The sequence below is a fragment of the Crassostrea angulata genome, chromosome 9 (genome assembly GCF_025612915.1).
Source record: "Crassostrea angulata isolate pt1a10 chromosome 9, ASM2561291v2, whole genome shotgun sequence".
Taxonomy (NCBI): domain Eukaryota; kingdom Metazoa; phylum Mollusca; class Bivalvia; order Ostreida; family Ostreidae; genus Magallana; species Magallana angulata.
The window spans coordinates 34,877,758-34,894,863 of record NC_069119.1 but is presented as its reverse complement, the minus strand read 5'-3'; the positions used below and the strand labels follow the sequence as shown (position 1 = coordinate 34,894,863).

Here is a 17,106-nt window from a genome sequence, read left to right as displayed (position 1 = left end):
CACACTCACCCACATTGATTTTCATTTGTCAAGAGGATATAGAGCTTGTTACCAGAAAGCTTTTTTGCATGTTCTTAATCAACTTTAAATGATTAAAAGGGTCCCTATGCCTAGCAAACTCGTTTTGTGGAATGAATGAAGCATGAGAGAGAGAGAGTAACGGTTTCCATGACAACCATCGGTAGCTATGGTGATTGATGTTAACTTTTGCCCTCCCAGGCTATTTTGAATTCAGAGTTCTAACATAGGCAACTAAATAAAATGTTAGACAGAAATTTGCCAATATCGCACAGCCTGATTCTGAATACCATCAATGTTTATGTCTCTATATACTGTTTGCAAGAAGCAACAGCAATAAAACTTTTGCAATCTCCAATTGTTGAGATGTTTCATAAAATCTACATCACAATGGACCCTGATGATGTTGCCATTAATTTTATCACCTACTTCCCAATTTCTGGAGGAAACTCACAAATAACAACTATCTATACATTCAATTACAATCATATTTACTGAAACATAAATGCAAGTAAATCCTTAGGGAATGCTTTTCCTTGATTAAGATGCAAGAGAATTTACATTCTATTTTCCCCAACTACATCCACCTAGATTTGCTAATTCATTATAATACTCTCAAAACATTCACGTAAATGAACTAATAATGGTTAGATATATATTTGACTTTACGTCAATGACACACACGGGGGTGGAATGGGGCGGGGTGAGGGTGAGGCCGGCTTGTACTATTTATCTCCTTGGACTGAAGCGATATGGGTGGGGTGATATAATGGTGTGCCTGCATGAGCAAAGACCACTCATATTTTGGACTGTGTTTCTGTAATTAATAGTACAACTACACCCTAGGGCGGGGTGTGGATGGGTATGGATGAGGGGTTTACTGTTAGTATTTACCCCTAAGAACTGGATAGTGGGGTTATGGTACTCAGGAAGAGGAGGGTTGGATTTATTTACCTCTGTCGACTGCACAGACAGTGGAGTAATGGTGCTTGCATTGCTGGCCATGCTACAGGCGTCCGACTGATTGTACGCCTCGGCCGTCGACGACACCGTCACCATGGACGTAAACGACTCCGAGGACGGGAGCGAGGCATTCTCCGAGAACGCCGAGTCTGTCTCCCCGCTGTCGTTGGCGATGTCGCTGCATGACCCGTGCTTAGTCAGGAACTGGCCGTGCATGAAGTCGTGGTTGTGGTCCGAGGGTAGGCTATGACGGAAGGCCAGACTCTGGCTGATCTCAGATGCAAGGGCGTCTAACTCTGCCTGGGCAAGATCGTTGCCGCTGTCTCGGTGCTCGTCCTTGGCAAGTCCCAGGGGTGGATCCTGTGGGCGCCTGTAGAGTTCTGTCTGAGCACAACTCAGCTGTGATTCCAAAGCACATAGTTCTCCCAAAATAGCATCCAAATTTACATCCTGGTTCTCTGAAGAGAAAAAAAAATTCATTTTGATTTTAAATTCTCTGTAAAAGAATATATTTAATTGAATTCATTTCTTATATCAAAGTGCATGGAATTTTTTTTTCTTATGATAAATTTTTTTAGTTTCATTTAGTTTTATTTCACTTTATTTGATCACAATAAGATTCATCTCCCTTTTATGAATGATAGATTGTAAGTTTTCTAAGAACTTGAACCTTGCTATCATACTGATGGCTTGATTATTCCAGCCCCTCAATATATTGGTTTAGGTACCCCATCATCTCTGCCCCCCCCCCCCCCCCCACCTCAAGCAAATTTGTCCTCCATGTTTTCCAATTCTATACCCGGAACTAGTTCTCTCCTCATTTGTTAATAATTTACAGAAGTTCGTTAATAATTCAACCAGTGTGTGAAGCTCCTTCTATATTCACTCTGCGTGATAAATCCATTGATTATTGGCTTCTATTATAGTGACTCCAGAGTGAGTCATTCAGCCAATCAGCTCAAAATAATACCAGTCTCACGTAAAGTGCAGGTTACAGCATCCCTTCACACTTTGCGTTAGTGGGACTACGGACAAGAAAATTGTTTCTGCCGTCACTTTGTAATTGTTTGTTCCTCTGACAAGTGTCATAATGATAATATTGGTTAATGTTGATACAGCAATGTCAGCTTCTACCAAAAAACATGAATTACAACAGCTATGTTGACACAGAGCACAGCAATATAGGGAGATTGGAAGTGCTGATTTGTAAAGTGTGGAAGGGACTTGTTTGGAAATGTATTTTTTAAGGGGGAATTGGATGATTTCAAACATTAACATTGTTAAAAGAAGCGCATATAGTCAAGATATGAAAAACAATTAATAATGCCTAAAATTGTATTACCGGTATATTTGGCCATAAGATGTGTTAATAAATGGGTGTCCCATTCAACCTTAAATTCTTTTTTATTAATTACGGTAAACAGACAGTCATACAAACAACATGGTATATTCCGTCATCTTTACATCATACAAGACATTCGATCCATCTAGTCACACTAAGAATAACTCTCTATATCTATTTACATGCATTGATCTTGAAATACTCTAAATTCCCACAAACAACTATTTTGAGCCGTGTTATGTCAGCTAAATAAAGGCATTGTGTTCACATCTTGACATCTTTCTGGTCACCTCTTGTCAGAGGTCAGGCTTATATATACAAAAAGACATTGGCCTTACAAAGGCTTTGTTTTTCGGTCAAGATCACGTATCAATACTTGTGCTTATTTATCATCAGTGTCATAATTGAATCAGAATTAAATGATTTACTTTCCATGCTTTATGACATAGACCAAAATCAATTATTGAATGTTTCACGTGAAAGGAAATCTGTAAACCTACACTCGATTATATAAAACAGAAACATACTTTGTTATCTCAAACTAGATGGGTCTGTTTAAAAACTTTTTTTTTTTAAAATACGAGTACTCGATATATTGAGGGTAAAAAAAAAATCAAAAACTTCGACATATCCATTGTATTTGATTTATCAGTGTTGAGATTTTGAATTTCAACTGTATATGTTGTAACAGTTTATTTTTTGTCTCTCCCATTTTATGATGTCATAGATTTCCTGAACTTTTGAACCTGTCAATATTCAAGAACATTTTGAGACAGTAGAATTTCAGGATACATTACTTATATCAGACATATTTTATTGCTATTACCAAACATTTCTGAAGGAATTCAGATCTCAGAGTTCTGAAATGTCTCGGCTTGTTGCATTTTCGATATCTTGGCCTAGAAATATCAAGTTTTTTTCCATTATTGGTAGTTTTCATTGATTGAATAAGAATACGACTCGGGCTCCAAGATGTCTACTAGTCTAAGGAATTCCCACTGACCATAACATCCCCACAATTGATTTTTACTCACAATACAGACAATGATTGACTAACAAATGATCCCTCTTATTTTAAGGCTCTGTAAGACCACAGATTGTATTTCCTGCCTTATAAAACAGGATGGTTTTAAAATTCTATCCAATTTTTTTTTATTACAGGGAATTCATCAAGCTTGGGATGCATGAAAATCTTATCCTATTTAATATTGGAAAGCTTTCTGATGAAGACTCTGAAGTCAACATCTGTAGATTATTATTACTTGTCCTTAACCTGTGGGTCTGAGGGTAACTAACCCCTCCCCTCCCCCCCCCCCCCCCTTAAACTAAAACTGAATTCATACTTATTTAGTTATTATGCATTAAAAGAGCTTTTTAACTGGGAAGTGTGAATCCAACTTGGCTGATTAAATAAATATTGATATGATTATCTTTGGTTTTAACCAGCAGCCACTGGCAAAACCACTGCACCATAGGTCTCTAATATCTCCAACATACATGTAATGTACTTGCATCAATGTCTTACAGAAAGCTTTGTTAATCAAAAAGTATTTAGTACAGTCAAGTCTCATTACCACGAATTCCAAAACTTTCAGGATAATCCAACATTTTTTATGTTGAGGCCACCTGCATTACATAAAGAAACAGTGTTTGGAACTTCCAACTAACTTTGGGATATCCATGGCAATCTAGATATTGATATCACAGATATCAAAATCCTTCTACATAATACTGTGTTGCTAATGCTTGATAAATTTCCAACATTCTAAATCATCTTAATCTGAATACAAGGGTGGACAGAACACGGTGGTAAGGAAAAGAATCCTTGGTTTTTATATATATTTTTTATATATATTCATAACACTTCACACTTTTCACTTCATATCTGACAGGATTGAGGCGTAAAGTTAAATCTCAGATTTCCTCTGTCAGAGTTTTCGAGATGATTACTATGTAGTATGTTCAATTGCAAACAAAATGAAAATTCAAAGAAAAATTTTTTAATCCTCAAAAACCAATTTCCTGATAACATTTTTTCACGTCAAGATATGCATGTACATGGATTGTCTAGTAATATCTTTAATAACATACACATTGAAAAGTTTTTCTGCACCAACCCTCCATAAATTAATTTCATTGCTAAATTACAAGATAAAGTTGTTATATTGCAAACTACTCTAGATATGATATTCAGTAAATCTAGGCTTCTTTTCTTAATGTATTGTACGATGAATTTTATCTTCATCACCCAAACCTCCCCCCCCCCCCCCCCCACCCCCAAACCCACACCACCCCAACTTCACCCAATTTATCACTATACCTACTGATGAAGAAAAAGAATTTTACCGTGTCAAAGAAAAACTTAAATGTCACTTATTGGTTTTGTGACTTCATGGTTTTGTGACTTAATGGTTTTGTGACTTATTGGTTTTGTGACTTAATGGTTTTGTGAATTAATGGTTTTGCATGCAAGTTAGGGATAAAGATTTGTTATTCGACAGACAAACAAACCAACAGACAGACAATCAACCACACAAAGCACTGATTACCGTCGGTGTTGAGGAAGGAGGACCGGAAGCTCTCCATGGCCATCTTGGGGGTGACCACCGTCTTCTTCTTCCTGCGGACTGTTCCAGTGTCGTCAGAGTTCAGGTCCTGCGGGAAAAGAAAGTAAAAAAATCAGTAACAATATTCGTGATTTATTGAATATTTTCTGATATTTTAGCTCTTATAATCAAATTTTGTATTTCAATTATTTGGTTGCTTTCTTTACTAAATAAATTATGGCTAGAAGATAATCATATTCAAAATCTTTCAGTTTTGAATCTGGCAGGTAAATTGATCTCCCTAACAGCGGCCCTCATTCAATCAAAATTGTTGTTGGGAAATGTTTGGAAAAGAGATTTACATAATCTGCCTTATAAAACAGGATGCTTTTAACATTCTATCCAATTTTTTTTTAATTAAAGGGAATTCATCAAGCTTGGTCTTATCCTTTTTAATATTGGAAAGCTTTCTGATGAAGACTCTGAAGTCAACAACTATAGATTATTATTACTTGTCCTTAACCAATGGGTCTGAGGGTAAGAACTAACCCCCCCCCCCCCCCCCCCCTTAAAGGGACTTGGACACGATTTGAGATCAAAAATTTTATTTTCATTTTTTATGTATGAAATGGTTTACTGGAGCATTTTAAATAATTGACCAATATCTTGAATGTTAAAGTCAAGCGAGATACAGAGGGAAGAATTGATTGTTATGTAAACAAAGCTTGAGTCTTAGAATGTAATGTAGAGAATTACCATTTCTTAGAAAAAATGACATGTAAAAAACAATTTAAAATAAATCAATATCATCATAAATACTATTATCAACTAAAGAATTTTGAGATACATTTGACTGAAACTTACACCAATACAACACATATGTAAAAATGACAATATTCGAGCTTTGTTTACAAAACAAAGAATTATAAACTCCATATCTTGCTTATAACTTGATTTTTGACTTTAAAATTTTGACAAAGCATTATAAACTTCTATATTTATCAGTATAAACATTAAAAATGGAAAAATAAAATTTGTCAAGTCAAATCGTGTCCAAGTCCCTTTAAACTAAAACTGAATTGATACTTATTCACAGTAATTCTGCATATTAAAATTATTTAAATAGGTTTTTTTCTGGGAATTGTAAATATATCAACAAAACGAAGAGAAAAAAGTAGAAACATATTCTTACATCACATTTATATCAGAACTGCAGTCCACAAACAACTCTAAAGAGACAGTCATGCCATACTTAATTCATCATATTATTTCATCAACTTTTCCTTCATTAGCGACAGGCACTGACATTACCATTTGTTGATCCATGCACAATTTTAATTTTAAATTGCCTTTTTTTTCAGCTTCAGTAAACATATATCTCCAATTTTTAATAAAACTGTACTTTAATTAAAAAAGATTCCATCCATTCCACTTAATATATAGCGTAGAAAAAAAATAAAAACAGTTATTACTAAAAAAAGTATAATAGTTAATGATTATTGACAAATTAAGATAAAAAGTTAAAAACTTACGATCCCAGGTAAAGAAAAAATCCCACATACTAAAGTTTATTCCAATAGGTAAAGTTAATCTCAGGTAAAACGAAAGCAAAAGATTGGCCACATGTCAGAGTATGTAAATTAAGGAAGTACAAGTCACACTACTCCTCACATTAATCAAAACCACGGGGGTCAAATCACAAAGAAAGAACGGCCCCACAAACAATCCCCCAGACACAACCCTAAGTGGACCAAAGTCATACCAACGAACAGAGCTGATTGGATGTAAACAACTGTCACACACAAACCAAACAGGTCAGTGATCAGTGGCGAGAGGAGGGGGGGGGGGAGTCCAGTCAGAGATATGTCGGACAGGTGATGGATTAGTCCAGGGGTCAGGACTTGACAAGGACGACCGGTAGAGGTGGTCAGCCACGAGGGATGGCCTTCCGAGAGGTCTGCTGGTCTGCTAGTTGTAGGCCGCCACTGTCACACAGTGAGTGACCGGGCATAAAAAATGATGGGTGATGATTAAAAGACGGTAAATTTGTCAAACTAGGAAAAATAACAACACATTCCAGGAATCCTGGGTTTCTCTAAATGTACTTTACTTGAATACCATTGGTTTATAGGTGAAAGCTTGGAAATTTAACTATTTAAAGAGACCATACAATTTTAGCTTGTTATATGCATACATATACATGTATATCATTGGTGTTAAGGTGAAAGCTAGGAAATATTAACTATTCAAAAGAACCATACTTATATTGGCAATCTAAGTGAATCAAAATACATGTATTTTAATCAGTATGTGGACATATGGGAATAAACTTCACTCTGGCGGAAGTGATGGGATTAACTGAATTTATATCTAAAATTTCTGATAAAATACCAACACAATATGAACTAGTAGCTCTTATGCAAGACACCTTATGAAAAATGTGACCAACTGTTTAAAGAGCACTTGTTGAATACTTAGAATCTGGACTTTGAAACTTTCATCAGATTCCCTCCCTCCCTTGTATCAAGTGATAAAGATAAGATAGATTAAGTGTTTTAGTGCGCATCTTTGGAGAATGCAGACACACCCAAGTCCTTCGGCGTCAAGGATTTAAAAAAATAATACGCAAATTTCCTTTTAAAATCTGATCAAAATCGGCAAAACTCTCAACTTTTTTATTCAATAAATGTTAAAGATTTTAGCATTTTCTTAAAGATGCTAAAATGGTCAATGAAAGTTTCAATATGGAGTAATTCTATAAACCACATCAGAATCCTACAAAATAAAATAAGATAAGCTGCGTAATAAATCTTGACAAGGGACTTGAAAAATTAATCTTTAATCCATGTCTTACGTCACAAGACTAAATAGGACAATTAACTCAGAGTTCAATTAGATTATTTTGCCTTAATTAGATCAAGCAGAAACGTCAAGAATGATCAAATCCTCCCACTTTCTTTCCCATCAGTTTATAATAGAGATTATTTACGGCAAAAAATCAATTGAATGGAGAAATCCTTGAAACAAAACAAATCGGCAACCATTAGATTTAAAAGATCTTGACTTATCAAGCACAATACAATGTAAACTGATGTAATTTGGTCTCTATATATTCGTCAACTGTCGTTAACAATTTGTCATCAACTCTCTCTCTCTCTCTCTCTCTCTCTCTCTCTCTCTCTCTCTCTCTCTCTCTCTCTCCCAAGGAATAATTTTGTTTTGAAGTAAATGTTCTCAAAACTGTTGTAATCCCTTTATTGTATACAAATGTATTTGATTGTTCAACTTCAAATAAAAAAAAAAAAAATAAAAAATAAAAAACTTGTCATCAACTGATGGTTAATCTGTCCAATCATTGTGACCTGTGACTGTCAAGATTCTGTACTGAAATCTGTACTCCATTTTCTAATGGCCATTAAAATCTTTCACTTTGTCATCAATTTCGACCTATGATTGTCAATGGGGGGGGGGGGGGGGGGGTCAAACTATGGCAACAGATAATGGCTACCATCCTTCCATGTACTCAAAAGAAAAAGTTGTGTAATTTTTCCTCCACCCTAGAAATGATTATCAAAAACCAAAGTAATTCCAAGTCAAGTAAACCAACAACATCCCTCAATTGGGGGAACAATAAATAGGCATGCAGGCCTAAATGTGTGCCCAAAGCAGACATCTCACAACAGGGGCGGCAGGCAAAGTCTCAATCTTCCTATACATGCCTATATATACATATATGCTCTCTCTCTCTCTCTCTCTCTCTCTCTCTCTCTCTCTCTGAGTCCACGAGTGCATTCCCATGATATGAGTATGGGACTCAGTTAAGTTTATCTACAACTGACCTGACTCTGACCAATTGATGACACACAGTGTATTGGATTTATTCTTGGACTGAATTTCATTTTGTACAGTATATTTGTCACAGAAATTCTCTCTATCTCTCTTTATCTCTGGGGAGGACTCAAAGATGTCCATCTTTGAATGCCCCAACTCGACCAATTGATGACACACACAGATGCTGACTCATCAAGTGTCTTTTATCTCCTGTATCATCAAAAAGCAGCCACTACAGAATCAGTGACTCTTGGGAAAACAATCAACTGACTCTAGTGGCGAAACCAGACCGACAGACACTACCACCAATGGAAGAGAGCTTTGTAGAACCAGTCCCATTGAAACAGAAATCTGATTTTTTATCTTATCTGGCGCAGGTGCAGACATTCAGCAGCATAATTGTCATCCGACAATTCAGAGACAATTCAGATCCGCATGAGCTGCATTATTTTATCATGGTTTATTAATTAATTTTTTTTTATTCTATGAGGTCACCCTTTTTATAGGCAATTTCATTGACTGAGTCATTTATATTTCAGGGTCATAGATTTCAGATTTGTAAGATAGCTGGCACACAAAGACAGCAAAAACAATGAAATTATTCAGATTTATTATCAACTAGTTTTGATACAAATATTCTAGAGCAATATTTACATTCTAACAAAGAAAATTAGCCTTTAATTTGCTGCACACAGAAGATTTATACAATGCATTTAAATTTATTCTAAATGGTATAAATAATGCAAGATGCTAGCTTTTTTAGCACCCAAGATTGAGTTTAAGCTTGCTCTCAACATCAAGTTGCAACACCCATAGTAAAATGTACTGTAACAACTGCACTTAGGTCATAGCTAGCTCCAGGAGGAAGCATTGCCAAGTATTTCATTGACTAATTCAGTTTGCACTCTGTCAGACCAGAAGCTGAAGAGAAAACCAGAACAGAACATGAGTCTGCCAGCCAGTTAATACCATACTGTTCCAGAAGCATTCTGATTGGGGGAGACAACTTATGGAGAACAACTGAAATATCTGTGTCAGTAACCAAGATAAAGGTCCCCACTGATTGGGTAAGACAACTATAGAACTCACAAACTACTGCACTGGATGTTTCAGTAGCAGAGTCAGATACTGTGGAATCTTTATAATTCATGGTGGCTCTATTTTCATGGTATTCGTGGGTAGCCAAACCCGACAAATTTACATCCTCCACAAAAACATATTTTAAAGAATTAGTTTTCATAATTTTACACAGAAAACCCATGCATCCATGAAATTACATCCCCACAAATAAGCAAAAAACTACACTCCATGAAAAAATTGCCCCCTACGAATTAAAATGAATTCCCAGTAGAACAACCATTGTCAGAGACCATTGGTTCCAGACTTGCATAAGAGAGGTAAGACTGACCATGGGTTTCCATTGAAGATGATGGATGTAGAAAATACTGTTTTAGTCCAGATACTCTGCTTTAAAAACTAGTAATACCATACATTATGCTGACTGTATTTTTGAAGACACGTGTTAACTACCAGGTAGTCTTGCAAGTTAAACCTTGTAACTGACTTTTTTTGCAGCATAGCCTGCTGATAGCTGATAATATCTGTCAGATTGTGTCAGATTCAGCAATAACTCATCTTTGGAGAGACATCTAGACCTGCCAAATACTGCACCGACTGTTCTCTCCTCTTACAGACTCTGACACCAAACCTCGCATTCCGTACTCAAGTTCCATCTTCTACATGGCGACTAGAAAACAACATGTCGAACTATTTTGAAAAACCTGCACTAACTTCTACCTTTCTCATCTATTCCACACCAAAAAAACCTACAGACCTACATAATGTCTTAATGCATAAGCTGTCGACGGCATCTTTAACCCTTTGTTTATATTCTTTTTGTGTACTCAAAAACTAACTGTTGAGTAATCTACTTGCACTTCTCTTGCTGTGTCTAAAGAGTGTACATTATCTTCTCCTCACACCAGAGTTTTATATATAGAACAGTTTTTTGGGTTCAATACATCAACCATTAATTAAGTTAATGATCAGGAATGTTTATGTGCGCAATTCAACAAACCACCTTGCATGTCAGGTCTAGTTAAGAACCAAGAACTTGTTTTGAAATCTTAATGCATGTCTAGTACCTGTAAATAGTGCAAAATGATCCTGTGTTTTTTAGTCTCTCTTAAAATACCAATACACCAAAAATTAACAGCCAGAAACCGCACTGCATGCTTTAAACAATGACATACATATTTCTATCTACTTTAAACATAATCATGACCTTGACTTACATGACCTATCTGACCCTCAAAGTTCATAATTACAATGGAAATGAAAATGCCATGGACCAATGTCCACAAGCTAAATAATTTCTAATATATACAAAAAGAGACAACCAGTAACTGAAATTCAAGCAATAAACCACAACCAATCCCAGACCAAACAAAACCGAGATTCTAACAAACCAACTACCTATTACTTTGAGAGACATACCACAGCAAGTGTATATCTGTTTTCTTTTTTGACCCCTGAGAACACAAGTGCGCTATGAATCAGTAACACAAGGCTCTCATCAGAAAGCTGGGGCTTCCTGGTCATTCATCACCCTGTTCTTCATTAAGTTCTGCCATTTTCACATTCTTTAACAGAGATAAGACCCCCACAACTGTAAGCCACTTTGACATCCTCTCCCAGCAAAACAAGGGCTGATTTCAGCAGACATTTCTCTTGCGAGCCTCGTACATGACACTTGGTTTTACCTGGATTGACTTGCCGCCAAAATTTGTGGTCAATGTCGTGCCACGTAATAAATGACAAAGCCTAATTTAAATTGCAATTATCATGATATACTTTCCTGCTTGATCTGAAAATTTAATTTCTTAGACACACGCCCCCCCCCCCCCCTTCCCAAAATATTAAAAATACTTTTGGATAAGAGTAAATTGCAATCAAAGGGTTCATTTTGAAATCTTTGTTTATACGTATGATGATGCAATGATTACCTTCATGAAGCATAGCAATACACCCTTAAATAATTCCATAGCAATGGAACTAAAATATATTATGTTGAAACACTTACCATATCAATATTTCAATCCAAAGGAACGTTGTAAAAACTAACAGATTTCACCATTTTCAATTTCTAAACTCTTCCAATTTTCTTCCAGCAAAAACTTCAACCACATCAGTTCAGCTGACACAATGCACACATCACACTGTATTTAAAAATAGATTTTGACAACTGCGTACGTATACACCTATCAAATGCAGTGAAAATTCAAACTGAAGAAGTTTATTTCCGGGGGTTAATTGAGACCATCATTACACAGAGCCATTCAACCTCATGCTGACGTTCTCAAGGTCACTAAAGTGTTAAAAATACTTATATACATGCTCCCGAATTCTTGTAATCTAGATCATTTCAAGATTAACTCCAAGTAGGATTTCCCTTCAGCAGTATACAATTTCATCTCAGACAGGAATGAAACTTGATTGGAACAAAATAAAAAAAATCAAAGCCTCATTTCAATTCACAAAGTTTTTCCAATTCATCTTAATATTTTCTTGAAATTCTTTTTCCCAAGAGAACACAATTAAACAATTTGAATTCCTTTTTCGATAAAATAAATATTTCAATGGAGGATTTCATCGAAACTTTTCTCAGCACATCTACGGCCTTTTCTACAAAGAAAGAGAGAACTCCGATCTTCCCAGCGCACAGCTTCGGTCGACAGACAAGTGTCGGGATCATTGCATCCAGTCAGCGTGAATGAATTTTTTTTGTATATTCCGCTCACATTCCTAAAACTCATCACAAAACGTACGTAGACAGTTATTCTTTCTGTTTATCTGATGTTGACCTCTCTAGGCTCCAGTGAAATATTAACTCCAATCCCAAGATATTTTTTTACACTTCAGGTTAAAGAAAGACTTTCACCTTTCTAGATTCCTGCGTAACACCGACTTCACTAACAAGAATTGTTTACATCACAGGTTAAGAACGATTTTCACCTTTTAATACATGTTTAAAGAAATTTCTCTGTTACTCTTTATTTTCTAAAAACATTGACAAACCTGGGCACATAATTTGTCAATGAATCATTTGATAAGTAAAGGACCCGTGGTAAAAAGAGATCTTGAAAAACCATCTTCTATAAAATGGCAAAAGATTCAAATTCAGCTCTCTATTTGAAATCTGCCTGTGTAGAGTTTCATTATGCGGAAATGGAAAAAACATGTAACGAGCCTGACTTTACCACAGCAGGCTCAGACACTTAAATCATCCTAAAGCTCACACAGAGAACCCATGGACATCTCCAGGCATTCACAATGCCTTAGCAACCTCAGCAAACTCTATTCCAATACATCTATGGCTATATAGACATTCTGTAATAAAAAGCCTCCAATTCTGCAAAGTATTTCTGTCACTGAGTGATGGATTAAGAAGCAGACGCCAGTCGGGCCTACCGACTTCTGCCAAAGGTACGTGTCCATCACCGGCCCAATTACCATGTAAATGCAGGATGTGAGAACACAATCATAGAACAATGGAGGAGAGAAGTGAGGGAAAGAGGATAATGTGATGAGACAATGATAGAAACTTTAGATACAAAGGAATCGAAGATGATAGCTACAGAGCAATGGTGGTGGTGGATGGGGGGGGGGGAGGGGGATGATGTGAATACACAATGAAAGAAGTGGGGGGGGGGATATAAAGTGAAAACACAATGATAGAAACTTTAGAGATAAAGGGATTGAAGTTCTCCTTTAAGGTGGCTCTATACACCCACAGTTTATTCCAATTTTCAATAGAAGACCACAAAACATATACTTATCAAATATTAAAATGACGATAGGGATACTGTAGGTATTTTTAAAGAATTTTTTAATGTTTTTTCGTGTTTTTGTAAAATATTTTTTAAAAAGACAGCTATCAACAAATTGAGAGAAATTTTTTGGTCATATGATGGATATTTCCTTCGGACACATAAAAAAAAAATATAACACTTCTTAACATTCAAAAATGATATTATTGCATTTTTTTTTAGTATTTCCCCAAAACATATTTTTTCATATTTTCTTACTCTGTTGACAAATCATCTGAAAAAGTTGCTTGATGTTATAAGAAAATGTATTTTAATAAATGTGAAATAAAAAATTGAATGAAAACAATTGCAAATAAACACAAAAAATATTTTAAATTTTATTTGGTATGAAAGTTCCTCATGTAAGGGTTATCGTTCCTAAGTCCCAAGGCCCAAACACCTTGGGGACTTTTCATTTCTGAGTTGAAGAAAATTTCCTAAATATAATGTTGGAATGATAAATACATGCATATTTCATTATAGACTTTGCCCTGTATAAGTGAATATATTCGCTTTAGTGCAAAACTAAGTCAAATAAATAAAGGGGAACATTGACTAGGCTAATAGGATTTATGTATCCCAACCTGAGAGAAATTCAAAGCAACCCTCTCATCCCCGTTAGGTGTCGATATTAATGTGCATTAAAGTATATTATAATTGAAATATTTTCACCTGTTTAGAATTTTCTTTCACGGTATTCAACCAAAAAATACGTTTTAGAAATTTTTGGAAAGTTAAAAAATTTATTGTTCTCGATGGGAATCGAACTCATAACCTACTGATTTGTAGTGAACCCACTAACCCACTGCGCTACGGTGTAACATATCGATAATGCTAAAGAAACTCTTTAAAAATTTATACTTGATTTTATTGTTTATTTCGATAAATAATACCACACAACGTGAAGGTGTCACATACCACATTACTTGTAAGTAATGAATTTTCCAATTATCAAATTAAATCTATCCATTTAACAAATTTTTCAAAATAGCGGTTCCCATACAATTCACCTCAGTTTAAATCAGCCAGTACCGGAAATGCATGTTTCCAGATTTACTTTTTTGCGTACTGCGTCATCAAAAAGTGGTGTATAGAGCCACCTTAAATCCATTCATTACCTTCCAAATGAAAGCTGAATACTATGATACTAGTAAATAACAACACATTGTGTGGAATTAGCAACGACACGCTGCAGCTATTTAATATTTGGCATATTAAATGTACACACACATAATTATGGCATAAAGTTGGATCACATGATTTATTGATTTTAATAAAACAATTCTGAAAATTTAAACTTTCCGCTGTACGTGTCGTCCTAAACTGGTATTTAACACCTGAGCAATTCTTTATATAGCCTTGCTAATAAACCGGTTCTTAAGAACCAGGTGACACAAACAGGTATTCGAATGAAAACCTTATATATCCGGATAATTAATTCATTATTAAGGTCTTCCGTTTCCAACGGAAGACCTTTCTATTATTGTGCGGGTTAAGATTATTCTTATTTTTCTTTTTTTTTTTTTTCTTCCTAGACGCGAACTTTGAGGCTTCATATCTTGCTCATTTCTGAACGGATTTTGCTCAAATTTTCAGGGCTAATGGAATTTACAAAACACTATCTTCACCAATTCATAAAAGTTAGAATTCCCTTTCCGTTAACGAGTTATTCCCCTTTTAAAATTTTTTTAGGGCCTTTGGTTTCCAGACAAAGGCTCCGAGACTATGATAGCAGGGAATGGGAATCTAACGAATTTGAATAACAAAGACATTGAAGTTGTATACATCGGTTTTTGTTTTTGAATTACGTTCCTTATTTAGGAAAAGGTAGGGGGTCAAAAACAGGATTCCAAAAAGTGCAAAAATTTAGACATATTTTCCTTTATATCTTTTTAACGAAAAATATTTTGTTAAAACATGTAGAATAAAAGTTGTGCAGAATATCAAGGGCTTTCATTTGACACCAATAAAAAAGGGCTGGCCTCTTAAATTAAGGGCCAATAGCCCCTAAAAGTTTTTGCTTAATAACTCAAAAACGGTTTGGATTTTGATATAGATGTCGCTGGAAAAGTTGTTTGTTGGGATCTCATAAAGGTCGTAAAAATATTTTTTTGTAAGTGATTTGTGTAGTATGAGTGTAAAAAGCTTTACATGTTGACATGTACCTGTTTTCATTTGACAAGTTAACGAAAGTCTTTGTGCGTACAACTGGCATAAAGTTGCCGCAGAAAGTATGCTGGTTTATACAGGAGGCATTAATTTATAAGAATTTTTTTTTTGTTGGAGTACATGCTTTTTTTTTTTAGGAGTTTAAGTCATTGTTGTTAAGTTCTTAGTGCACAATCATTAAAAACGGCAATTGGAAAACAAAACATTCTTTTTCTTTTCTTTTTAACCACAAAATATGGAATTAAAAAACTCTATGCATTACATTTTATTTATTAACTCCATGCATTTAAAATCTACCTTGAATCAGAGCTGTGTGTGTGTGTACCATTACGTAAGCTCTCCCTCGCCCGCGGCCGAGAAAATCGGTCACCATGCTCGCGGCTGGACTACCTAGCGGTCAGCGGTTATCTAATACACGAGAGTTGCGTCTCTCATATATGAGTTTATTTAGCCGCGAACTCAAGAATTGTTTTAGTTTTGATTACACAAAATCTTTTGTGGATTAAACGATTGGATGTCAAGTAAGAAATAGTTCATTTAATTAATAAAAGCAATGTCATTCTCTATAGCAATAATAGACTAAGATCAATTGTGGGGTTTAAGTTTAAAATATATAACTTCTATTTGATAGAGTAAGGTCATTATATTGCAAACTTTTCAAATCTTCCTTGGTTGTGAGCTGTGCGTTTCTGTGCGTTGTACCTTTACGAAATATATTCTTTGCCCACGGCCGAGGAGATCAGCGACGGCTGCATTACCTAGCGGTAAGCGGGTATTTAATACACAAGATTCGCACACCGCGACTTACACTTACATGCATATGAACGTGTTTGAGTTAATATAGCCGTATATACAAGAACTGTTTTAATTTTATGTTATAAAAGTTTGTCCTACTTGTATATATTTAATTAAATATTTGAGTGTAAATGAATATTAATGAACGATATTACTCCAAATCGGAAAAATCGTTAGACATAAACTAATGGTTGGTTTGTTTATGTAAACTACTTTAAAAACTGTACAATTAATGTTTTAAATCAACCCCCCCCCCCTCAAATATTAAACATTTAAATGATGATAATCCCTCGCACATGGCTGAGGAGATCCGGCGAGAGTGGATAAGTGATCCGCGGTCGGTTCGTGTTCTTCTACATGTACCTTATGACGCGTTTATGTTTCATATTTTGCACGGACACAACTATATTTTATTATGTTTTCAACTATTATATTGGTTTAAGATGAAAAGATAAATTTATTTTACTTGTACAGTTGATTAAGCATTGATTTATACGATAGCGTATAAGGTAGTTTAAAAATCAAATCAAATTATAATCAAAGTTCCATGTTACATGTTTGCGGTAGGTGCTAG

General features: G+C 35.2%; 1 protein-coding gene across 8 annotated transcripts in view; it reads right to left on the bottom strand.

Annotated features, from left to right (window-relative positions):
* LOC128163538 (ras-associated and pleckstrin homology domains-containing protein 1-like) overlaps positions 1-17,106 on the bottom strand; it is a 188,930-nt gene that overhangs the window by 18,249 nt on the left and 153,575 nt on the right. For 6 of the 8 annotated variants that reach the window (XM_052827164.1, XM_052827163.1, XM_052827161.1 and 3 more), the window contains exons 4-5: positions 4,873-4,978; positions 973-1,439 (exon numbers count right to left, since the gene is read on the bottom strand). In XM_052827164.1, the coding sequence (XP_052683124.1) occupies positions 973-1,439; positions 4,873-4,978 (573 nt within the window). Of the gene's footprint in view, positions 1-972; positions 1,440-4,872; positions 4,979-6,061; positions 6,081-11,782; positions 13,222-17,106 lie in introns of those variants that run through there. The other 2 variants (XM_052827167.1, XM_052827168.1) reach the window with 2 other exon arrangements.